At 45.6% G+C, this 25815-nt stretch overlaps 1 protein-coding gene across 3 annotated transcripts in view; it reads left to right on the top strand.

Moving 5' to 3' along the window:
- Nucleotides 1-25815, top strand: part of Itpr2 (inositol 1,4,5-trisphosphate receptor type 2) — a 436608-nt gene that overhangs the window by 229447 nt on the left and 181346 nt on the right. For all 3 annotated transcript variants that reach the window (XM_052719262.1, XM_052719263.1, XM_052719264.1), the window contains 3 exons: nt 4015-4205; nt 6813-6955; nt 9831-9939. In XM_052719262.1, coding sequence (XP_052575222.1) covers nt 4015-4205; nt 6813-6955; nt 9831-9939 — 443 coding nt within the window. The remainder of the gene's footprint in view (nt 1-4014; nt 4206-6812; nt 6956-9830; nt 9940-25815) is intronic.

Here is a 25815-nt window from a genome sequence, read left to right as displayed (position 1 = left end):
CTTGTTGCTCTATAAGTGTGTGCTCACTTATATGAGGCGCAGACTCATCATCAAACTAAATTCCCATGGACAGTATCAGAAAAACATTCCCACAGTGTTTCCTTGTGTATATCAGTTTTTTTAAGTTTGTTATTGTTGTTTTAAATCACATGTATCTGTGTGTGTCTTGGGTGTGGGTTTGTGCACACGAGTGCAGACCACAGAGGCCAGAAGAGGGCAACATGGGCTTTGAGAATTGAACTCTGATCCTCTGGGAATATGTACTCTTTAATCACTCAGCAGTTTCTCCAGCCCTGTCTGCTGTAGTCTTAGCAACTATCCTTTGATGATGGGGCCACCTAGTGCATCTGACTCCCGCAGAGCCCGTGAGTGCACGTTTTAAGCAGAGGTACCTGGCTCTGTGTTGGCAGTAGAAATTGCTTATTTCAAAGAAGTGTTTAATTGTACTTTCCTGGTGGAGAATTTCCATCGGCGGAACAGTTCCGTCTAGTATTTTCCTCATTGTGTGAAAGAAAGTCTGATTCTGATCCTCTCTCTCTCTCTCTTTTCCTTGTTACCCTTCCCCATCTCCTCCCCCTTTCCTTCTCTCTTCCTCTCCTCTCTCCTCTCACTTTTCTTCCCCTCTCCTCCTCCTCTCTCTCCCTCTCCTGCTCTCTCCCCTGTCTAGCTGGCCTCTCTTTGTCTCCCTGTTTCTAGCTCCCTCTTCTCTCTCCCTCTCTCTTCTCTTTCCCTCCTCTCCCCTCTCATCTTATTTCCTTTCTTCATCTTTCATCTATCTCTGTTCCTCCTCTCTCTTCTCTCTTTCCTTGCCCCTCCTCCCCTCCCCTCCCCTCTCTTTCCTCTCCTTCCCCATCCTCTCCTCTCCTTTCCCCTCCCCTCCATTTCCCCCCCCTCCCCTCCATTTCCTCCCCTCCTCTCTTCTCCTCTCACCTCTCCTTTGTCTCCCTCCTCTCCCCTCCCCTCCCCTCTCCCCTCCCCCTCCTCTCCTCTCCTTTCCCCTCCCCTCTCTTTCCTCTCCTTCCCCCTCCTCTCCTCTCCTCTCCCCTCCCCTCCCCTCCATTTCCCCCCCTCCCCTCCATTTCCTCCCCTCCTCCCCCTCTCCTCTCCCCTCCCCTCCTCCCTCCTCTCCCCTCCCCTCCCCTCTCCCCCTCCCCCTCCTCTCCTCTCCTTTCCCCTCCCCTCTCTTTCCTCTCCTTCCCCCTCCTCTCCTCTCCTTTCCCCTCCCCTCCATTTCCCCTCCTCCCCTCCATTTCCTCCCCTCCTCTCCTCTCCTCTCACCTCTCCTTTGTCTCCCTCCTCTCCCCTCCCCTCCCCTCTCCCCTCCCCTCCCCTCTCCCCTCCCCCTCCTCTCCTCTCCTTTCCCCTCCCCTCTCTTTCCTCTCCTTCCCCCTCCTCTCCTCTCCTCTCCCCTCCCCTCCATTTCCCCCCCTCCCCTCCATTTCCTCCCCTCCTCCCCTCTCCTCTCCCCTCCCCTCCTCCCTCCTCTCCCCTCCCCTCTCCTCTCCTCTCCCCCTCCTCTCCTCTCCTCTCCTCTCTCCTCTCCCCTCCCCTCTCCTCTCCCCTCCTCTCCCCTCTCCCCTCCCCTCTCCCCTTCTCTTTCCTCTGTCTGCCTCTCCTTCTCTCTCCCACTCTTCCTTCCCATCTTTAGATTTGGAGTACATCTTCTGGCGCCTGCACCGACGCTGACAGGTTCCATGCATGTGTGTTTCTTGGTTGAGCAGCAGCTCTAAGTCCTGTCCTCTCACACGGTGTCGTAAGGAAACGCTGCCCTCCCTCCACGCTCCTTTTCCCTCTGCTGCTTGTCGGATATATCACTGGCTTCCATGTCTGTGCTTTGTGTTATTTATGTTCCGTTTTGGAGTAGAATTAATTTTTCTCCAGTGGAACTTATGAATTGTGATGTGTAAATGTATAACTATTTGCAAGAAAAATGAAGTCTGTAGAACCAGACTTTTTTGATGGACGAGGCATGTCACAGGAATCACCTTTTGTTTCTTCCCAGCTCTGTTCTCCTGTTCAAGCTCAGGCTGAGTTGCCATAGTTTCTTCTATTCATTTGACATTTTCTTGGATACTTTTCTCTTTTTTGATGTAATTTGTGCACAGGAGTTTCAGAGAAAAGTTTCTCAGGCATCTATTCTGGAATGTTCTTATTGGGGAATCACATTTGAGTTTTAGTTGAATTGTATACAGGTGGTTGCTCTCAAAACTTTTCATCCATTAACAGTCCATTCCATCCTTCCGGCATTCAGCTGCCAGTGCTCTTCACCACGGAGCCATCCCTCAGCCCCTCGTTAGTTTCGTAATTCTTTATAACCAGTGTGCCATTTACTGCCTTCTGTATTGTCAGGTCTGTGTCTTTCTGGATTGACCCTTCCTTCTTCACAATGTCTTTATTTTCTCCTTTAGTCTTTTATGCTTCATGTTCTAGACAATTCCTTGGCTTCCTTTTCCAGCTTACTTCTCTTGTTCCTATCCTTTTCTTTTTCAGTTAATCTTTGAAAGGTTTATTTTTACAATCATATTTTAAGTTCCAAGAGCTTTTTTTTTTTTTTATCTCTTTACAAGTTTTTAGGTGTGGTATCTCCTCAAATTTTCTAGGGACAATAAATAGAATTAAATATTGCTTGTTTTTCCCTGAATCATCTGTTTTTGCTGGAGGTCATGTCTGACCTGGGGGGCTGGCAGTTTGGAAGGTCTATTCCTGGCCTATAATCCTTGTGGAAGTAAGAAAGATTGACCTGGAATTCTATGAGAAGGGCTCGTCAAATGACGTGGGACTTTCCCTTTGTGTTCATGCATCCGTGCATGTGTGTGTGCATGTGTATGTGTGTGTGCATGTGCATGTGTGTGCATTTGTGAGACAGGCAGGGAACAGTGGTGAGTGTTAGGGGGATTTGCTTGGTGGCTGGAATCTCCATGTTTTTCCCCGCTCTGCTGGACCTGTCCCCTTGTGTCCCTCCACATGGCCTTCGTCTGATGGTCTTGGGAGTCATGTCAAGCTCTGACCTGCTTCTCTGCAGACTTCACAGCTGCACTCTACACTTAGAGATCCTCCTCCTTGAGAGGAGCTTTTACATTTCTCTAACTTCTTCCTCTGGATGAAAACAGCTGCATCAGACGTCTGAGTTTTCTCGTCAGAGGGAGGAGGGGTCTTCCTCTCCCATGATTCAGGTGGGTTCTTGAGCAGCTCAGATGACCCCAGTGTATCCAAGGCCACTGGGTAGACCTGCCCCAAGTCTAGTCTTCATGGGTCAGTTTTCTCCAGTGCTCTGGTTACCTCTTTACTCGGTAGAAATGCCGTAACACCTCCACTTCCCTCAGGAAATTCTGATTGCTCAGAATCATCAAGACATGAGTCTGTTACGATGTGTATGTCAGTGGGTCAGTGAGGAAAAAAGATGGGCGCCATGTACCACCTTCCAAGGAAGGCTTACTTGGACCCTTTAACTTTTTCACTGTTTCTGCTGTCAGATGTTTGATCACATACAGTTTTGTGGGCACACACATACACATGTAAACACACACACATGTGAACACACATATACACATGTAAACACACACATACATATGTAATCATACATACACATGTAAACACACACATACACCCACTAATTAAGTTAATAGCTCAGCAGGATTTGGCTGTGTTTTCTGTCTGAGTTTTTTTTCCTTTGGCATCCAGGGAGGTAAAGATTTGCATGCTTGTGAGGGTGCTTTTCTGTGTTGATGTTGAAATGGAGTCCATCTCAAACATTAATCACCAGGAAATCAAATAGGATCTTGAAGGTTGTGAGCACATGTTACTAATTGGTCTGAAGAATTAAAAAAACTTCCACAGCTTTTTAACCTGCAAATACGTGAACCGATTGCATGGCAAAGTTCAAAGATTGAGGTTTTTCTTCTTTCATTCTTTCTTCTTTTAAAAACATTCTCCCATGTTTGTTAGTGTGTTTGACTAATGTTGAAAAAGCTTTAATCGAGAGAGAGAAATGCTTCCCATCTTTTTCCATTTCAGCCAAAAATCGTGGGATTGCAATCCCTGTCGATTTGGATGGCCAAGTGAACACACTCTTCATGAAGAACCATTCAAGTACGGTGCAGAGAGCAGCCATGGGCTGGAGGCTCTCTGCTCGCTCTGGACCTCGCTTCAAGGAAGCTCTTGGAGGGCCAGCGTGGGATTACAGAAATATTATCGAGAAGTTACAGGTACAATGCGAACATGAAGTGACATTAATATTTTCTAGACTGTGTTCTTTAAATGTGTCATACAATACGGTTGGAAATATCAGATTCTTCCTGGAGGCAAAGCTTTCTTCTGCACCTTCCTGCCACCACCTAGTCTTTAGTAGTTTCTGGATAGATTGTCCTGACTTACTTTTTGATGAGTTATATAACAATGTGTTTTGATAGCTTCTTAGTGAGCAGTGGTCCTTGATCTCAAGGTAATTATAATGTCAATAATAAAATTAGTAAAAATAACTTACTATAAATGATATACGTAATAAATTAAGTTTTGATATTATTGACTCAGTTCATCTTCCAGTGTTCACTTATATCCATGGGTCAAAATAAGCCAATCCCTCTCTTCACCAGGTCCTTTTGCAAGTCTTTGTCCTTGGTTTGGCCTGTACATTAAGGCCCAGTGTAGTTAGAGTCTTCCTGCCTGGCCCACAGTTAGGACAAATCTCTCTCACCTGCCAGTCCCACAGCTGTCAGACCCGACCAAGTAAACACAGAGACTTATATTGGTTACAAACTATATGGCCGTGGCAGGCTCCTTGTTAACTGTTCTTACAGTTTAAATTAATCCATTTCCATAAATCTATACCTTGCCACATGGCTCGTGGCTTACCGGCATCTTCACATGCTGTTTGTTATCGTGGCGGCTGGCAGTGTCTCTCTGCCTCAGCCTTCCACTTCCCAGCTTTATTTTCCTCCTTGTCCTGCCTATACTTCCTGCCTAGCCACTGGCCAATCAGTGATTTATTTATTGACCAATCAGAGCAACACATTTGCCATACAGAACATCCCACAGCAGCCCAGTGAGCAAATGACACGTGGCTTTAATTTTCTGGGGCTGCCACAACAAAACACCATGGGCAGCATACTTTAAGCAGCAGATGTATTCTTTTAGGATTCTGGAGGCAGAAATCCCACATCTAGGTATCAGTGGCTCAGTGTCTTCTGAGACCTCCATCCCCGACTGTGGATTGCTGGCTTCTCATGTGCAGGGTCAGGACATCAGTGGAAAGTTAACTATGATGTCATAGAAGCCAAGGGAAGGTGGCCATGGGAAGTTGTGTCACCATGTGGAGCCGTAAGATGGGGGTGGAAAAGTGGTCACCCACGTGAGAGCAAGGTGATGCTCATGTCTCACACACTGTAACAATGGGGGCTGACATCTGAAATGAAGGGGCTCATGTGCGTCATGGGCTGTTCTTGGCACTTGCTTTAAACTTCTACAGCAAACCTAGCTGGCTTCTGGTATCATGAGGTCATGTGGGGCAATTTTGACTCGCCAAGGGAAGGACAGCTTCACCTCAAAACAGCCCAAGCATCATTTGTTCAATAACAGAAATTAATAGGTAATATATCAAGCCAGTTTTACTAGATGTGGCCATTTCTGATAAGCATTCCCCTTTATATAATGCACATGCCCCCTTTATTGCATTTCCTTCCTTTTAACTGGTATCAAACTTCCCCAGGAGGCTGAGTGGAGGCCTGAAAAATGTAGCATGTGAGGCCTCACACGAACCTGGCACTATGGCTACCCATTTGCTAGCTCCGTGGGCAAGGTCTCTAAAGCTGAATGTATCTATTGGCTTTTTCCTTAGGCCTGGGCTCCCAGGTCACACAGGGCTGCCTCTGACTGTGGAATCACACTCCCAAAGCCACCTTAAGTGGTTTTGTTTCTGTCCAACCTATATGGTGGTCACCCAGGCTTCACGTATCTCCCTGGTCAGGGCTATGTGATGTCCTCCCCAGAGAAAATAGTGACCCTGGCCAGCATAAGCCCTCAGCCTGATGCTGAGTGAGGGGGCTCATATCCCTGAGAATATTTTGTCCTGATTAAGAAATAGTACCAGGATTCTTTTTAGCAAGGAATGGAATGAAAGAGCCCATTGGAGACATAACCAATCAGGCCTATCAATAAATGTATTTGAAATACTATTGAATGTCCTCAAACCCTGCATGGTATGCTAATAGTGAGTGTTTCTATTGGAATAAACGCTTAGCTCGGGTGACCAGTGACACAGGAAATGTTGTTTAGCTGTTGCCCAGGTATCCTCTAATCCACTCCAAGTTGCTGTGTTTCATAGTCTGTGAAGTGGCTTCACTACATCTCCCTCTTACACATGTGTCCTCAGAAGTCTCATAGTTACCCACCAATCCGTTATCTTATGAATTGATTTAGAAGTATATAGAAGGCTAGAGACACAGCTCCGTGGTTTAAAGCGTACACTGCTTCTCCAGAGATGTGAGTTTGGATCCCAGAGCCTATGTCAGGCCACTCACAACTGCCTGTGACTCCAGCTTCAGGGCAGCTGACACCCTCTTCTGGCTTCTGTGGGTACCCACGGTCATGTGTATATACCCCTAACCTCATATGTATACACACACACACACACACACACACACACACACACACACACACACACACACATACCACAGAATATGAACAAATGAAATCAGTTTGTGTTGAAGTGTAAACAACAAACATGGTGTTATGGGAAGCCAGGGCCATATATCTCCTTCCTGGCTAATGTCACATCTTGAAAGGCGCTCATGTGGGGCCTCTGTGCCTTGTCCTAGGATGTCGTGGCCTCCCTGGAGCAGCAGTTCAGCCCCATGATGCAGGCCGAGTTCTCCGTGCTTGTTGATGTGCTCTACAGTCCAGAGTTGCTGTTCCCAGAGGGAAGCGATGCCAGGATAAGATGTGGCGCCTTCATGTCAAAGTGAGTGGAGCCAGACCAGGGATCGCGCTGGTGTGCAGGAAAGAAGGCCTATAGCAGTCTGCTTTTCACCCTGCTAGTGGGTCACAAAATCCAGAACACCTACCCTTTGATCCTTTCCAGAAAACTCCTTGGCACAAATGAGCCACATATAGTCCCATAAATTAAGATTTAGATGGATTAAAGTGAGATACTAGCTCACCCCCTCAGTTACATCTCTAACATTCCACGGTTGTATGTGGCTAACATCTGCTAGTTCTATACCACAGACAGGATGTTGCTGTTAGTGCAGAGCCTGCTGGACAGGAAAGGTCTAGAATGTGACAGTGGGGTATGGGAAGGACTTGACTAAAGTAGCTGAAGTCTATCAGTTCTGGTTCCTGCTGAAGATGGAGGCAGTCTGCATTAGAGAAACCAAAAGGAGAGAAGTGAGGTGATTTGGCAGACCCTCACCAGGCAGAGGGAAGGGTTGCCCCACTACTTCAGAGGCTAAGGTTCCTGTGCTGTTATAATTACTTCATGGCCAGAGGCTCAGGCTGACTGTTGTCCATGCTTACCCCACCCCTTCCCATCTCTCTGAAGAGCCAAGAGTTTCATTTGCAAGCATAGCTAGAAATCTAGAACTCAATGTTATTACTCACCATGCCTGGCCCTGGCACTACTGTGAACAAACTCTAATGAAGCATCAGCAAAGACTGAATTACTTTCCCTGCTTCCTCCAGGGACCAGACAGTTCCACAGGAGAAGGTGGGGACAGCCTCAGGGAAGGATGTGGACTCTGCTTAGTCACGTGCAGTGGGATGAGAGACTGGGTCAGCGTGGGCATTCACCTGCCAGGCAGCTGGTTTGGGCCCACTCAAATCCTTATCTACTCCTAGGAAAGAGAATCTGTGTTTTCAGACGGTGGAATGAAGGTCCCCCAATGGATTTCAAGTCTACCTAGGCAGAGGCAAATAAAAAACGTGGCTTAGAAAAAAAATATAAAATGTGAAAGTGTATCTCACACAGTAAGGGGAATTTCTGGAGCAGTGTGCACACACACCAGCCCCCGTGTCAGACGCACACTAACGGCCCTCAGTGTAACTCTGGCCCCTTCTTTGCTGTTTTATCATTTGTGGACATGCTACCAGCCTCTCACCTCCATGCTTTGTCTACGCTGCCTCCTGGTCAGGCTTGTCTTCTTGGCCTACCTCCAACCCCCACCCCCACCCCACCCCGACATCTTCTAACACAAGAGCTGTCTCTTCCTGGATGCCTGCTCTGACCAGCTTTAGGAAATTCCTGCCACACAATAAAGCTTTTTTTTTTTTCTAGTTTATTGGCTATTACCAGTACTTCTGTAGCATGAATCTTAAAGAATCTTATTAATAAAATCAAACCTGAAGCCAGGTATTGGGGTCAACGCTGAATGATCAGAGAAGCAGAACAAGCCACAGCTACCTCACCTTGCCAATTCCTCAGGTGATCCTGTTTTCTCAGACTGGAAGCTTCTGAGTCCTCATCCAAATGGATCTCAGCTGAACTGTGCTGTTCAAAGCCTAAAAGCTTAACCACCTAAAAGCTTCTAGTTTCTGATCTTCACGCCTTATATACCTTTCTGCTTTCTGCCATCCCTTCCTGGGATTAAAGGCATGAGTCACCATGCCTGGCTGTTTCCAGTGTGGCTTTGAACTCACAGAGATCCAGATGGATCTCTGCCTCCCAAGTGATAGGATTAAAAGTGTGTGTGCCACCATTTTCTGGCCTCTATATCTAGTGGCTGTTCTGTTCTCTGAACCCAGATAAGTTTATTAGGGTGCACAATATTTTGGGGAACACAATATCACCACATACCTCTGTTTAAATTTTAGGAGCACTTGTCAGATCAGATGGCTGTGTGCAGCCTGTTGCATTGGTGGGACTCTGTCCAGAAGCCTCAGAGATTGTTAGTTGATTTGCAGCACTGACAGGGGTTTGGGCTTGGAAATCTGTTTTCAGGTATCCTCATTAGGACTGTGTAACTGGAAGCAAGTTGTGTCATCTGTCTGAGCCTCCTTTCTCCTCAGCAGTTATGTAGCCTGATTCTGGCTCGTGGTGAGGAGGTCCTCAACCCTGATGGCTGAGGACATTAGCTGGGCACTAGCTAGAGGAAGTGACTTCTCAGTTACATCCCGTGGCACCTATTCTAAATGGAGCGTTATATCCTGTAGTGCTCTTGCTGTGTCACGGAAAACTGTTATTTCCTTCAGTCCATGTCACGCTGTCCCTCTAGGAAGATGTGTCTCACAGCGTCAGTTTCTTAACAACCCAATCTATGGGGACTGGTTACATATCCTAACCATAAACACTTCATTTGATGCTTGGGATGGTTACACCCATGGTACTGAACGTCTTCTAGAATCCCACGGCATGCTTCACCACAGTAGGAGTAAGAGCCATGCTCTTGTCTGAACTATAGCAATGGTTGAGCTCTCTTGATGCTCTTCTTGTTCCTTCTAATTGCAGCAACTGCTCACACCTACCAAGCAATGTCATATCATACATGGTACACTGAGAGAATGGGGAGAAACCCGCTAAACTGTGATATCACCTACATCCATGATGTTATCATTAATGTGATACAATGTATGCTGTACATCTTTTCATAACAGCAAAGTGGATGGGAAGGGAAACATTAGTGTTTCCCTGTTTCTCAGAGTATCAGAACCCACTGAGGAGCATGCTGAGTCTGAGCAGCACTGAGACAGATAAATACCTCAGGCAAGTCTATAAGCTGATGTGTAGTTCTGAGACCTTTGACATTACGGATCTGATCACTGGTCCCCATCTCACGCAGCATGTTGTATATATTTTGGTGAGTAATTGGTGTCCCTGTTAAGGTTTCATGTTTTGCTTTCAGGCTGATTAATCACACAAAGAAACTGATGGAGAAAGAAGAAAAACTGTGCATTAAAATCCTCCAGACGTTACGGGAGATGCTGGAGAAGAGGGACAGCTTTGTGGAAGAGGTATTCCTTTGACTTTTAGTACTTGAAATAGACTTGTTTTTTTTCTTTTCTTGTATTTGAAATAAAGTAAAATTTCCAGAGCAGCGTAACTGTGGGTTGCAATGAGCCCTTATCCAAGTGCTTCTCACTGGCTGTATAATAACTGGGTGTTATTCGTGTTAGCTGAATTACTGCAGGGTTATGGCACTTCCTTTCATGTCTTCTGCTGAACTAAGGACAACTCTGATTGTGGTGGTCTGAATGTCTGTCTTATTCATAGCACTGCCGTCTGTCTTAGACGTGCCTTTGGATTTTGACAGACCATTTGGGCTGAAAGACTTCCCTTGTGGTCCTGGGATTGAGCCCAGGTCCTCTGCATGCAGGTGCTCTACCACCAAGCTCCACACCCAAATCTCCAAATGACCTTGTGAGATGATGAGTGATCGAGATGCATTATTTAGACTTCATTTAAGGTGCAAGGGCTTGTAGAGAGTCTGTAGATGTTTCTGTGGTTTTTTTTAAATTTAGAATTATGCTTATGTTATTTTTGATAGTATTATGCCAAGTATTATAAGATAATACTATTGTTTTAAATAAAGGGAATGGTTGGTTTCTATTCTTAGCTGTATTAGCAGATGCATAGTTGATATTCAGAGAAATATCAGCGTATAGATTGTCAGTCTGTTATTAAAATGGGCAGTTCAGGTGCTCATTAAGTGGTAGCCAGCAGTGTTCTGATGCCCACAGTGATAGGCTTAAATATACAAGATGAATCTTGAGACTTTTTTCTTTCCTTTTCTTTTTGAAGGCTAGCTATCTATTCATGCTCAGCCTCAAGTCAATGTTCTACAGAAGTGCCTTTGTGTATTTGTGGAGTATTTCCAAAAATGCTAATCAGCTGATATTTTAAAACTGTAAAGGTTTAATTTTTGTTAGTAGATACATGTGCTTTCTAATTTCAGAAAGTCTGTGGTGATTGGATCTTGTTTTCTTAGCACATCCTGTAAAAACGAAGTGGAGTGAACATTGATGGTCAGCAGGAAGGGCTTTGCTTCCAACCCTGCATTACAGGGGCTGGCCGCATGGCTCTGTTGCTGCCATTCTTGCCACACAAGTGCCAGCACCTGGGTTCAGTTCCCAGAATCAGTGTGAATAGCTGGGCGTGGTGGCCAGCATTTGTAACCCCAGAGCTGGGGAAGCAGAGGGCCCCTTGGGCTCCCTGGCCAAGCAACCTGGCCTCCTGCATGAGTTCTAGATGGGTGAAAGACTCTGCTCAAAACAAATATGGCTGGAACCAGAGGCGCAACACCTACAGCTGCATGCAGATGCATACACCCTATTATGATAAACTATTTACTAATCAAAATGCCTCTGCTTTAGTCCCACTGTTTAAACTATATTTGGATAACAAATAATTAAGATAAATGTGGTTAGTGTAGTTTTAGCAAATGTTTTTTGACGTAAGATTGAAGAAAACCTTACGCACTTGAGTGTAAGTCATGGGTCCTCTTAGGATCTGCAGCTGTTCTCCTGTGAGCCCTTGGTGTGTGCTGCCTCTTGGCAGATTTCAGGGGTGCGCTAGATCCTCCAGCAGAACAATTAGGTCAACATAGTTTTTCTAACAAGCTTTCCAGTTTGACACAACAGATCAATACTGAATGCTCTAAAAGAAAAGAGGAGCAACATGGGGATCCTGCTCTCAGTAGGTGAAAGTGTTTTAGTGTTTTCCAAGCTGCTTGCTCTGAAATTAATCATCCATTTTCCCACCCACTCTCCACCACTGCACTAGTTCAGCCTCCCTCCCTCCTCTCCCTCCTTCCCTCCCTTCTTTCCTTTCTTTTGTCTAGAAAACTCAAGTGGTTCATACACATGCAAACATGCATGCACATAGTTATGCCTACAACACACATTAAAAAAAATAAAGGAATGTAGGGGCTTCAGAGATGGCTCAGCTGTTAAGAGCACTGACTACTCTCCCAGAGAACTCAAATTCGATTCCAGCACCCAGATGACAGCTCACAGCTGTCTGTAACTCCAGGAGATCTGATGCTCTTTTCTGGCCTCTGAGGGCACCAGGCACACACATACTCATAGACGCATATACAGACAAAACAACCATGCAAACATTAAAAAGAAAAAAGAATGTTCCACCTGCCCTAATTTGGTGCTGTGATAAAATACTGACCAAAAAGCAACTTGAGTGAAGAGAGGGTTTATTTGGCTTACAGGTCACAGTCCATCATTGAGGAAAGCCAAGGCAGGAGCCAGAAACTGAAGCAGAGACCATAGAAGAATGCTGCTTACTGCCTTGCTCTCTCTGGCTTGCACAGCTAGCTTCCTTTCTTATACAACCTGGTCTGCTTGCCGAGGGCTGGTATCAGCTGTAGTGCTCTGGGCCTTCCATGTCAATTAGCAATCAAGAAAATGCCCCACAGATGCTCACAGGCCCATCTGGTGGAGGAGTTCTTCAATGGAGGTCCTTCTTCCCAGGTGTGTCAAGTTGACAGCCAGGGTTAGCATCACAGCACCCCAGGCAAGTAGAGAATCAGATAAACCTCTGAAAAATATTGAAGGTGTGTGTGTGTGTGTGTGTGTGTGTGTGTGTGTGTGTGTGTGTGTGTGTGTGCAGCTGTACGAGGAAACATTATCAGAGAGATTAGTGAGCACCCAAGTTCTTACTTATCCTGCTAATTCCATGTCGCCTAAGAAAAAATGAGACAGAAATGTGAAGGTAAGACTCTTAGCTTTAATTAAATTCAGCTTCTTCTGCATGTTTGAAGCTGCTGACATGCTACCCCGGGAGTTGTAGGGACATCATGAAACAATTCAAGCATCTGTCTCCAGACAGCACGGGTTGCCCCCATGTCCACTGGCTTCTTAAATACCTGGTGCTTGCTGATCTTTGCTGGTGGATGGGGGGTGTGACTCAAGTCTGTGTGAACCAGTGCTGGGGAACGTGCTGGCCAGAGTGAGTACTCTTCCACTGGGTCTTCAGTGGTAGGATAACAGGCTGCTGTTTCAGAATTGTCTCATTTCCCTATTCACTGACACCTTAGTGTCTAAAGATGACTAAATTCACCATCATGCAGATTTGGAGGTGAAAGGTTAAAATCAGTTCACGATAGGGATATATGCCATCTGGAGGTTGTTGGCCGTATTTATTTCTTAGTCCTATGTGTCTTCTAAAGGCCTTCTGCATGCCTTGGCTCATAGGCCCTGTCTTGGTTAGGGTTTCTATTGCTGTGGAGAGACACCATGACCACAGCAACTCTTACAAAGGGAAGCATTTAATTGGGGCTGGCTTACAGTTCAGAGGTTTAGCCCATTATCATCATGGAGGGAAGTATGGCAGCATGCAGGCAGACATGGTGCTGGAGAAGGGGTAGAGTTATAAGTCTGAATCCTCATGAAGCATGAAGAGAGACACTGGGCCTGGCTTGAGCATTTGAAACTCCAAAGCCCACCCACTGTGACACACCTCCTCTAACAAGGCTGCACCTCCTAATGGCACCACCAAATGTGAGCCTACAGGAACCATTCTCATCCGAACCACCACGTGCTCCTTTTCTGTCTTCAAAGCCAGTTCATGAAGACCTTCCCAATCACTCTCCCTTCTTGTCCCCTCGCCCTCTCTCAATTGTCACTCCTTCTGCATGAGACTCCTGTCTCCCTCTTAGAAGACCTGTAATTACATTGGAACCACTTGAAAGATCTAGTATAACTCCTGCCCCATGCTAAGATTTTTAACTTAATTTTATATATAAAGTGCCATGTTTACAGGTTCTTTAACTAGAGAGATCTTAAGCCATGAGCATATTTGGGCTGGGCAATTTTCTAGCCTACCACACAATGTGCATGTGTACACATACACATGTGTAGCGTATGTGGGGGGCACACACCTTCACTTTGTGTGTTGAAGGGTTTGTAAGTTCAAATCTGGATAGAAACTGCCTTGAGACATCTGGGGGCCAGAAAGAGCTCTGTAGAATGGGAGGATGGGGTGGAGGTGGGGTAACTGTCCTCAGTGTCAAGTCAGGAACCTAGATGTTTAGGCTAGAACACCGGCTTTCTTTTCTCTTTCCTCCTCAGTACAAGGGAGATGGTGATGCAATCTGTGAACCTGGTGGAGTATTAAATAAAACAATGCACACAAAGGATTAAGAAAAGGGGCTGATAGATGGCAAGCTTTTAATAAAAGCTAGATAATGTTGTAGTGGTATTTGCTCTGCCCGTGACCTTGGGCTATAGTACTCGAAGGAGGCAGTGCTTCTTGCCATTGTACATGACCTCGTTCGTATAAGGAGAATAAGAAGGGTCACGAGGTTTCCTTTCCTGCTTCCTGGCACGATCAGACACCAGATGGCCTGGGAATTGAACCTGGGTCCTCTGGAACATCAGTCAGTACTCTTAACCACTGCACATTGGGCACCATCTCCCTTTCCTTATAAGAGGTCACGTAGGAGGGCAAGAAGCACCACCTCCTTCTGGCCCTATAGCCCAAGGTCATGGGCAGAGAAAATACCACTACATACTATTGTTTTTTAAAAACCAATACTGAAAACCACACTATAGCTAGCTTGCCATTTTAGAATGTGTTGTGGTCTCTGTAATTTCATGATCTGATTTCTCAGATATGCAGCTAAACAAGATGAAAATTAGTATTATTTTAATATTATTAATATTTTAATAATATTATTTTTAATATTATTCTTGATAAAAACTCATCCAAGTGTGGGAGCATCAAGTATTGATTCAAACTGCTGATGAAAACCTTGATGATTTCAGTCCAAGTTGAATGGGGGCAAGAGGAATCCCCCTTCTTTTTGAAAGTAGTTTGAAAGTAGATTCAATAATTTACCCATTTATCCTATAATTTCTATAAGCCTTTTCTATTTTATGGTTTGTTTCTGAGATGGAGGAATGCTAATCTATGTTTTCCATTGCTGCAACAAATCGTGTCCCCATAAATTCATTGCTATTTGGCCACAATTAAAATTTGGTTTTAATTTTCCTTTCTGTCTTTCTGGCCCTGTACACTCACCCCATCTTGCAATTTGTTTTACCTGAAGTAAAGTTTCAATCCCAGGAGGTTAAACATTTACCTCCAGAAGAGGCCAATCTGGATGCCAAGATTTTGGTGAAATCATCGTTATATCTTCACCTGTGTCTACCAAACCCTCAATTCTGATGCCATTCATATGTATTTTTAGCTTTGGTCTCTGATCATTTATAGCAGATTGTCAAAATCCTTGTTTTCTGTTCTCTCCTGAACTTTTTTGTATTATCTATAGAAGTTGTTCTGTCTTTGGACATATCCAAAGCAGTGTGGTTTTTAACAACAGGCATTATCTTTTAATTGCCCTGTGGATGAGTTTCTATGATGCTGTCAGGAAATGATTGGGCCAAATTTGACCTTGGGGCCTGTGGGAGACCCCCTAAGGCATTTCTCATAGGCAAAGGGTTACCTTGCCTGTCCCTTGTTGGTCTTCATCCATTAGTCCAATGCCGGCCTTTGCCACACTTCTGTATACTCCAGAAGGCTGGGGCTTCTTTTTGGATTATCTCTGCAAAAAACATGGTTTCTAGGAACATGTTGCCTACAATCCCTTTTCAAATGACCTTGTTTACCACAATTAAAACATATGGTATTTTGACTTTTCTTAAAATTTCTAGAAATTACTTTTCCTATCAAAGGAGCATCATAAGAGAGAGATCCAATATCAGCTGTATGTCTAATCCATTCATCTATTGATGCTGATCTTGCCTTTAAAGGCCTAATTACCCTATTGCATTCTAAATTAGCATTCTCAAAAGCCAAAGACTCAGTTAATATTTGTCTAATTTCTGAATCATATATCATTCTATTTACAGCTGAAGTCAATCTTTGTAAAAAAAAAAAAAATCAGTGAAGGCTACTTTTGGGCCTTGTATAATTTTAGTAAATGACCAGACATCTTTCCTGATTCTTCAACCCTGTTCCAAGCATTCCAAGCTGCTGTATGACATAGAGCCAAGGTGTGATCATCAAATGTAAACTGTCTTTGCAAATAAGCGTATTTGTCCTCACTGCAAGGCTGAAATTTCAATACCTCTTGCCCTACTTCAATGTTCTATGGCCCTGGCTTCCTCTCTCCATCATGTTCTACACTGTAACTGAGGACCAGCTTCCAATATTGCTGTAGCTAAATATTTCCAGTCTTGTGGAATAATTTTGTTCCTAGTTGCTCATGAATTTAATATCTGCTTCACATATGAAATGACTGCTTTCTTAAATCTCTTCAAATTTAACATGTCTACAGGATTTCCAAGTAATTTCTGCATACCCTTGGAGGTGCATATCATCTGGTGTTCATTCTTGTATGATAACTGGATAAATTAAGGTTGGGCCAGGTGGCAGTGGTGCACGCCTTTAATCCTAGCACTGGGAGGCAGAGCCAGGTGGATCTCTGTGAGTTTGAGGCCAGCCTAGTCTACAGAGTGAGATCCAGGACAGGCACCAAAACTACACAGAGAAACCCTGTCTTCCCTGTCTTGAAAAACCAAAAAAAAAAAAAAATTAAAGTTGGTTTTCTAAAAACCTTGGGGCACTCCTCTTCAATTTTATAATGCAATGGTGCAGTAGATTCTGCTCTAAATTCCTCTGTCTGTGTCTGAGTATTTTTCTTAATTTCATTATTAGGTCTTTCTAAGGCTTGTATCTTATCAATCAAGGCTTGTGTCTGATCAATAGTAAGTCTTTCTAAGGCTTGTATCTTATCAGTCAAATTACCATATTTTGCACAGTTATCAAACCACTTTTTAAGGATAAAATATGAATTACTACACTGATAATAATTATGAACCACATTATGTTAATCCCAGCTAATTTGTTTTTCTCCTCATTTTTCTTTCCCATTTGCAAGCCATCCATAGTAGCACTAAGAGGGTCCTAACTCTTGCATTGTGATATTTCTGATTCTTAACATGCGAAACACCCTCCCCCCTTATTAAACCTAATACCGCATTTAGAAATTTCCAAGTATCTTACCAGATCTGATGACGCTGACAGTGTAATCAGAACTGTGCAGAAGTAATCAGTTGCAGTGACATGGTTGACTGTGCCCTCACAGAGGGCGGGCACAGCTAGGGGGCACTGTGGCTGCTCACCTGCTGTGTGGAAAGGGGGATGAGCTGTCTGAAGAGCTCACATAAGAAAATCGTTAGGAGAAATCCATGTGACTGGTTCGCAGCATGGGATAGGACCTCACTGCCTGCCACTAGTGGCAGAGAGCAGGATGCAGCATGGGAGAAAACAGAGCTGCCTGCTAGGAGTGCCTGACAGGGTGTGCTCAGCTGGCTAATGCTGCACTGGAAGGCATTGGGGTTGGGGGGAGGGCAGCGAGCTGCCCCTGCTCAGTACAGCTGGGTAGAGGTGGTGCGCGCAGCAGTGGAAGTCTGAGCTTGGAGCAGGTCTCAAGGCCACCAAGCTGGCCTGGGTTGGTGACCCAGGGAGGGGGACACGTGACGGGAAGTGAAGGCACAGGCCAGCCATGGGGTGGCTCACCCCAGTGGTGTTTGGGGGCAGCTGACAGCTGCTGTGAGACTGCAAGGCAAAACCCCAGACACGGAAAAACAAGTGCAGAGGGCCTGTGGGGAGAGAGACACCGCTGGACGCTTCTGTGGTGGCAGCAGTGGTGGTGTGGCGGGTTCACCACCCTAGCATGGTTTAGTAATGCCATGTGCGTTGGACATCAGAGGTAACAAATATCTAAATTGTTCCAGGATAATAAAAACTTGGGAGTCAGAACTTGAGATAAAGACATAAATCCAAGGACAGTCGAGAGTCAATTGGCTGACCCTCTCTCCACATTTTTCTAAAACCATCAGCCCTAGAAGTCCACCCCCCCCCCAATTCCCTCTTCTCTCTTCTTGTCCTCTCTAGCAGACCGCTTTAGTCTTTCAAGAACTCTGTGGCTAATCTGGTTCAGCCAATTGCTGACTCCATCCTTTGATTTGTGGTGGCTTTATTGGCACAGAGGAACGGCTGTACAAACAGTTCTACAACATTGGAGTCCAGGTCCCTCAGGGTTGCAGAGCTGTAGGAAGGCTGCATGTGGCTGCACAGGAAGAGTGATTCCTTGTTAATACTGTGTACATCACTGACCACAGTTCCTTGTGTTTAGTGGTTTTTGAACATCTACCACTACTGAGTCCTTCAGCATCAGTACTGGCATCGGCACCAGCACCGGCATCAGCATCAGCTTGTTTCCTGCCTGTCCCCTCTGGTGCCTGAGACTCTTAAGCCTTTCTGGATACTTCCTCCTTCAAACAAAACACCACCAACAGTTTGAACGTTTGCAGATTGCTCAGTGGAGTTGTGAGGCTTGTCTTTTCATGGTGGTTCTTTTGTCTGAGTTGTTAATTACAATTCAAACTATGGACTCTACTGCTTACGTACGCACAGCCTGAGAAAGACAAAAGGGATGTGATAGGAACACAACACGGTGGCTTGTCATGAAGAGCCAGGACATAATGTATATAATGAGAACCAGGGAACAATTTGGGTTGGAGGGGGGTGGGGCTGAGGGTACCAACACAGAGGTGTGTACTTTAGTGATCTCCATCCAAAGTGCTGAGCCTACTTCACGTTCTCTTGCCCTGTCAGGGTGTGGTCGTCGGGATCTGGTGGTCCCGTAGGAAGCAAAAAGAAAGCAAGAACCTCCTACTTTGCCATTGTGGGTTTGCTTTTAACAGTCTACCGTCATGATCATGTCATCTGCTGCCAGCGTGCGTGTAGCCATTGATTTCTAAAAAGCACAGGCTGTGACCTGTGGAGAATTGATTATCTTGTAGGCAGACTCAGACAAGACTTCTGCCTCTTAGGCTCATTGTCCTGTTTCTCGAAAGACAGTCCTGACAGCAGTTCCAGGGTGCTCTTCCCTGTCAGTGAACAAGCAAACCCCAAACCCTGTAGAGCCACCCTCCCCTGGGCAGCCATGTCTCCCTGATTCTCTGCACCCCCCTCTCCCAAGTTCCTCTTCTCTCCCTCTGCAGCCTGTGGCCTTTCCCTGAAGGTGCCTCTTCCCCGAGGCCAGCTGCTTTCTCAGCCTTTCCTCCCCATCCTCCATGTCAGGAGCTGCATGTGCATGAGCTTTCCCACTGTTGCCTCAAGGCTGATGATTCCTCTCCTATTTTTGAAATCCTTATCTGTTGTAAAATGGCACATGGTGGCCTTGGTGGGTTTGAGCCAAGGTGCCCCACAGCGGGTGAGGGAGACATGCCATGCAGACACAGAGGGCAGTGGTGTGACTCAGTGGAAATTTTTATTATTAAGGGGGTGGGAGAGAAAGAGTGGAAAAGAGAGAAACGGAGGTGTGAGCAGCCTCCTAGAAGAAGAGAGAAGGAGAGAGGAAGGAAGAGGGAGAAGGGGGAGGGGTTTTCTCTTAAAGGGGACTTTACTACGTAAGATGACATGGTCAGGATGCTGGGCGGGTCCCAAGGGGTAGGTCTGAATGCTAACATTCCCTAACACTAACAAGTTGATTTTTGAGATGAAGGCCTTGGACTATGTCATCCTGACATCTGTCAGTATTCTGTCACCTCGCTCCATCCATCCCAGATGATCATCATGCATTTCTAGTGCCACAGGCCTGGGACCCATTAGCAACAGGAGGTTTCCATCCATACTACTCCACAGCTAATACTCTGGCCTCTCAGCTTTTGACCTTTGCATCTTCAGTGACCTTTCTTCTCCATCACCCACCTGTCACTTCTCGGAACCCCTGGAAGTTTTCACCTCCAGGAGCTACTGCATGGTGCAGCTGCTCATCCAGGAATCCCAACGCCCAGGCCTCCACTCTGCTATCCATCTCCTTTGGTTTTATCTGTGCCCATGTTGTCCATCCTCTCCCTAATCAGGACCTCGGATCTCTCTAACTTCTCACCCCGCAGCTCACTCATCCTGGTGTGTCAGCCTTAGAGTTAATAGCCACAAACTCCACTGCCGAGCAGCTGAGGCAGGAGACTCCCCATCGTTCCTAAGGAAATCGGGTAGAAGGGAGGCAGGGTTACTCCTAAGGAGTTGGAATATTGTAGCGTGAGTTCTAATTGATCTTAATAATAAAAACCCAGAGCCAGATATCAGGGTAAATGCTTAAAGATCAGAGAGACAAAGGAGCAAGCCACAGCCACCTCTTACCTCACCAACACCTCAGCCTGAAAGGGGGGTGAGCTCTGTCCTCACCCACCTTATATTCCTCTCTCCCCACAGCCATATCACTTCCAGTTTCCTCCTCCCAAGTGCTGGGATTAAAGGTGTGTGCTTCCCAAATAATAGGATCAAAGGCATGAGATCCCAAGTGCTGGGATTAAAGGTGTGTGCCACCACTGCCTGGCCTCTATGGTTAACTACTCTGATCTCCAGGCAAGCTTTATTTGTGAAAGCACAGATCACCACAGAATATTGTTGACAAAACCTGAGGGAAGCGATGTGGGATGGGCTACAGGAACAAAAGAATACCCACTGCCTCCTGAACTATGTGAGCAGATGGACTCTTTTAGATTAAGTTAGTTGCCTGCTTTCTGTTCGCACCTCGCCTGGACGTGCACACCACCTCTTTGTGAATAAAGCTAAAATTTTGAAAGTTCTCTTTCAAGACAGCTTCTGCTTCTCTGTACATGTGGGCACTGTGTGATCTCTGAGATGAAGCGGCTGAGAGCATACGGACGACAGTATGCTTCCTCTCGGAGTCTGCGCCTCCACGAGACATCTGCTAGGCTCTCTCGCCTCGGCTCATAAGCTGTTGTTTGCCAATTGTTTTCATAAATATTAAATCTCTGAGATCTCGACTGACATACAAGTTGTTCTTTTGGATTCTTTTCTTGTTTTCATCCACCATCTTTAAATGATTGTGCCAAATTACAGTGAAAAAGGATTTTTTTTTTTTCGAGACAGGGTTTCTCTGTGTAGCTTTGCACCTTTCCTGGATCTTGCTCTGTAGACCAGGCTGGCCTCGAACTCACAAAGATCCACCTGCCTCTGCCTCCCGAGTGCTGGGATTAAAGGCATGCACCACCACCGCCCTCAAAAAAGGATTTTTTAATAAAAATTTCTATTTTTAAAATGGGGACTATAGAATGTCTAAAAAAATGTGACTTTTTTCTTTACATTGGAATTTTGCTTCTTTCATCTTTTTAACTAAATTGTTGGCTTTAGAGTGTAGCTAGAGTTTTCCTGCCTGGCCCACAGTCAGGACAAATCTCTCTCACCTGCCAGTCCCACAGCCACTCAGACCCAACCAAGTAAACACAGAGACTTATATTGGTTACAAACTGTATGGCCATGGCAGGCTTCTTACTAACTGTCCTTACAGCTTGAATTAATCCTTTTCCATTAATCTATACCTTGCCACGTGGTTCGTGGCTTACCGGCATCTTCACATGCTGCTTGTCATGGTGGTGGCTGGCAGTGTCTCTCTGACTCAGCCTTCCACTTCCCAGCTTTATTCTCCTCCTTGTCCAGCCTATACTTCCTGCCTAGCCAATGGCCAATCAGTGTTTTATTTATTGACCAATCAGCAACACACTTGCCATACAGACCATCCCACAGCACTCCCCCCCCCCATTTTTTTTTTCAAAAAGGAAGATTTTAACCTTAACAAAGTAAAATTACATATAATTTGGGAATTTGGGCGTAGCTTCTTTTACTACTTCCTGCTGGAGGGGGGCGCTGTATCTTATGGGGACACAAAGAAAATTTTAGGATTATGGAATAGTCCATGAGGCTGTATCGTCTGAGCCAGTTGCCTTCAAACCATTCTGGATGTTGGATCATCTGGGCCATGGTGTCATCGGAGACCTTTCAGGGGGTCTTGGCTGGTAAAACCTGATATATCTTAATCTGGAACAAATCCATAGCCTCTGGCTTTCTGTGGGAACAAAAGCAGAGACTCTTTTCCAAAGCAACATATCCTTATATCCAAATTTTGAAGTCAGGGTACCTTTAAAATATACATTTTGGCATAACTCAACAGCTTTTACAATCAAATGTTTTTCTGCAGTTAAAAATCCCAAAGACAACACAATCCAGATTCTCTGTGTAATATTCATCTTCACATGGCTTATTTTTTATATTAATTTTACTGTCTCTTTAAAGACTTTATTTTTTAAAACTATGTATTTGTTTATATAACTGTATATATCACCTTTTTTGTCTCTTTCAAGCCTACGTGTATTTTACACACATTGTAAACTATTACATCTGAATCTGTCTTATTGTGAATCAATTAACTTAAACTGCAGCAACTGTGGCTGCTGGCTCCACCCACCTCAGCTTCCCAACATGGTGGTGGTAGTTTACAGCCAGTTCTGGGAGCTATCGTGGGTCTATGTGTTTAGCCAAGCAGTGTGTAGCCCAGAAACCTCTTTTTTTGTTTTGTACTAGCAAAGGCTAAATCTACCACGCAGCTTAATGTGCCACTTGCAAAGGCCTCATTCCCGCCATACAGCAGGTTGAGCACACACGCTAGGAACCCGCCAGTAGCTCAAACCGGCAGCTGCCTCTCATTTGAGAGAGACAATTAGGAAGCTGTTTTTAGCTCCGTTTTATAATCTTTTCTCAGGCTTTAGAGAGAAAACATGCTGTTTGTCATTGTGGAGGCAGCTGGCAGTGTCTCTCTGACTCAACCTTCCTCTTCCCAGCTTTATTCTCCTCCTTGTCCCGCCTATACTTCCTGCCTGGCCACTGGCCAATCAGTGTTTTATTTATTGACTAATCAGCAACACACTTGACATACAGACCATCCCACAGTATTAGAGTAATGCTTTTGCATTTGTTTGTGGAAGCAGGTGATTCACTTCAGCCTTTACAAGCACTTCAGAAAGGTATCATGGAGTACTTGATTGATTGAGGTAACTGTTCTGTCTTCCTCTTAAAAGATAAATGAATCTATTTTAGTATGAATTTTAAAATTGGATCATGATTTTGGACTGTGAATTGTTATGTGTTGTGGTTTGACAATGAACCTTCCCCACAAGACTGTGTTTAAATCAGTGTTCTCCAGCAGGCGGCGCTGATGAGCAAGGTGGTGGAAATGAGGTGTTGTGTAGCTGGAGTTTTCCTGCCTGGCCCACAGTCAGGACAAATCTCTCTCACCCGCCAGTCCCACAGCCGCTCAGACCCAACCAAGTAAACACAGAGGTTTATATTGCTTACAAACTGTATGGCAGTGGCAGGCTTCTGGCAAACTGTTCTTATATCTTAAATTAACCCATTTCTAGATAAGTTGCCACGTGGCTTGTGGCTTACCGGTATCTTAACATCTTCTCATGGCAGCGCCTGGCAGGGTCTCTCTGCTTCAACCTTCCACTTTCCAGAATTCTCTTCTCTAATTGTCCCGCCTATACTTCCTGCCTGGCTACTGGCTAATCAGCATTTTATTTATACAGAGCGATATCCACAGCAGTGTTGTATCATTGAAAAAGTTCAGTGCAGAGGGGCCTTGAGATTGTACAGTCTAGACCTCCCTCTTGTCTGTCTTGTGCCTGTGGCTGTGGACACCATGTGACCACGCCTGCCACCACTCCGTCTGTTACATCATAGCAACAAGAAAAGTAACTGACATACACACTGGATTAATATGAAAATTCCAATGAGAAAGATAACTCAGTAAGCCTGTAATGCGATCAACACGCCCTCTGCCAGAGTTGTGATTTTACAGTGGTGGACAGCTTTATTGGGCGCATGTGGCCCCCATTCTCTCCACAGCTCATAGGAAGATTTTAAGCCACATGCTGCTGCATTTTGGTTCCTTTTTATTATGTGTGGCACTCCTGGTTTGTTTAACTGTTCCTTCTAGAGGCCGGTGTTCAGATCATTTTAAATGGTCATGAGTATTGCTGAAATAACACAATAATTTTCATCTCAAGAATGGTGTTCCACACAGGCATTTGATGTGAAGGCTGTCAGGGCGTTGGCAGCTCGTGTGATGTTGATGATATGAAACATCAGAGGACAGATTTGAAGGGAAGCTACGTGGTCCTATCACTGTATAATACAGTCTCCTTAGTCAACCTCCTCCTTGGCACTGGACTCTAGTTGGTTTCTTTTTCTAAGGCATGTTTAAGATACCCCCCCCTCCCCCCCCCCCCCGTCACAGCATGTGTGTGTGGAGATCAGAGGACAGACTCTGCTGTTGGTCCTTTCACCTTGTTGGAGGCGGGGTCTCTGTGTTGTTTGCTGTGTTCCTGCTCAGCTTCCACTGCTGAGCTGACACTGCCCAGAGTCATCTGAGGGAGTCTCAACTGGGGGCTTTCTTCTCTCAGACCAGCCTGTGGGCATTTTTATTGTTATTTGATTTAGGTGGACTAGCCCACCATGGGCAGTACCATCCCTAGGCAGAGGGTCCTGGCTTGTGTAAGTAAGGTGACTGAACAGGAGAGAACAAACCAGTAAACAGCTTCCTCCACAGTTTCTGCTTCAGTTCTTGCCTCAAGTTCCTGACCTGAACTTCCTTCACTGGTGAACTGTGACCTGGAAGTAAAAGCTGAAATAAACCCCCTCCTCCCCTAAGCTGCTTTTGTTGGAGTGTTTTGTTACAGCGACAGAAAACAAGCCAAGGCAGCTGCTGTGCTCCACATGCTGGCCCTGGGCTTCTGGGGACCACCTGTGTCCACCCCATCCCAGTAGAGGGGCCTGGGGTTACAGACATGTACCACCACACCCAGCTTTACAGAGGGTCTGGGGATCTGAACTCAGACCCTTGTGCCTGCACTGGGATCCCTTCACCCACTTGAGCCATCTCCTCAGCCCGTCATTTAAGATCTTGAGAGGAGATCTTCATGAGAGATTTGAGCTTTCTTTCATTTCTTCAATCATTCATTCTTCTTGATTTCAAAAGTAGAACACCACACTGGAAGGAGATAATAGGCTAGAAACACGACAGCCACGTGTAGTGGGTAGCCGCCATTCCAGCTTTGATCTGGAAGTTCCAACCCCCATTGAGACTTCAGCAACTGTCACGCCTACAAGGCGGGGCCAAGGGAGGCACCTGGAGACCTGAGATCTGGATGGGCCAGTGCTCGCTCTCGGTTCCTGGACCCTGGATGGTGGAGGTGGGCCAAGCAGAGCTCCAGAGAACACCGCTGGACTGCAATACACCTTCCCCAGACCCCGCGACCTACCTATCCCTTAATTTGTAAGTTACACCATTAAATAAATCTCCTTTTAACTACATGGAGTGGCCTTAATAATTTCACCAATAGCCACGGTCCATGATGAAATCGAATTTCTTCAGCTCCCTGTGGAATCAGGTGAGCCTTCTGCGTGGAGAAGGGCTGCTGTGTCCTGCTGTCTTTAAAACCCATGTTGGGGTTAGGGACTCTCTTTGCTCTGAGGCCCACTGACAAGTTCCTTTACTCTTCTTTGCCTTCCATTTTCTGGGTGTCAAGTGGGATCCCTTGTTTGCACACCAGCTTTCTGATGCGCACCAGGTGTTTTCTGGAAGGAGCATCCTGGTGTTTCTGCAGAGCCTTATCTCAGAGAGAAAGGAGGATCTCACACACGTGGGAGCCATGGCATGATTGGCTCAGATACCAAGGAGATGAATGCTCCATGCCAGAGGGTCCACGGCACGGCAGCTAGCCAGCCCACATGGCTGGGAGGATGGATGGTTGACAGGCATCCTCTGGCTCGTCACTAAAGAGGAAGATCATTTGGACAAGAGTCTAGCCTCACTTGTGTGGTGTCAATGGCTTGGCGCTTGTTACATGAGGGAATGGAACTGTAGGAATCCACAGCATTTGTCACACAAAGTTCTGCAGAAGGAGTAGCTGGGATAATGAAAAATCTCAGGTGAAGGTAAAGGTGTGACACGGTGGCTTCTTCTGAGGGTCATGGGGAAGGGATCTGCACCAGGCTTC

The sequence above is a fragment of the Peromyscus californicus genome, unplaced genomic scaffold (genome assembly GCF_007827085.1).
Source record: "Peromyscus californicus insignis strain IS unplaced genomic scaffold, ASM782708v3 Scaffold_6__1_contigs__length_162567912, whole genome shotgun sequence".
NCBI lineage: Eukaryota > Metazoa > Chordata > Mammalia > Rodentia > Cricetidae > Peromyscus > Peromyscus californicus.
Note: the sequence above shows the minus strand (reverse complement) of the source record. Positions and strands in the feature narration are given on the sequence as shown.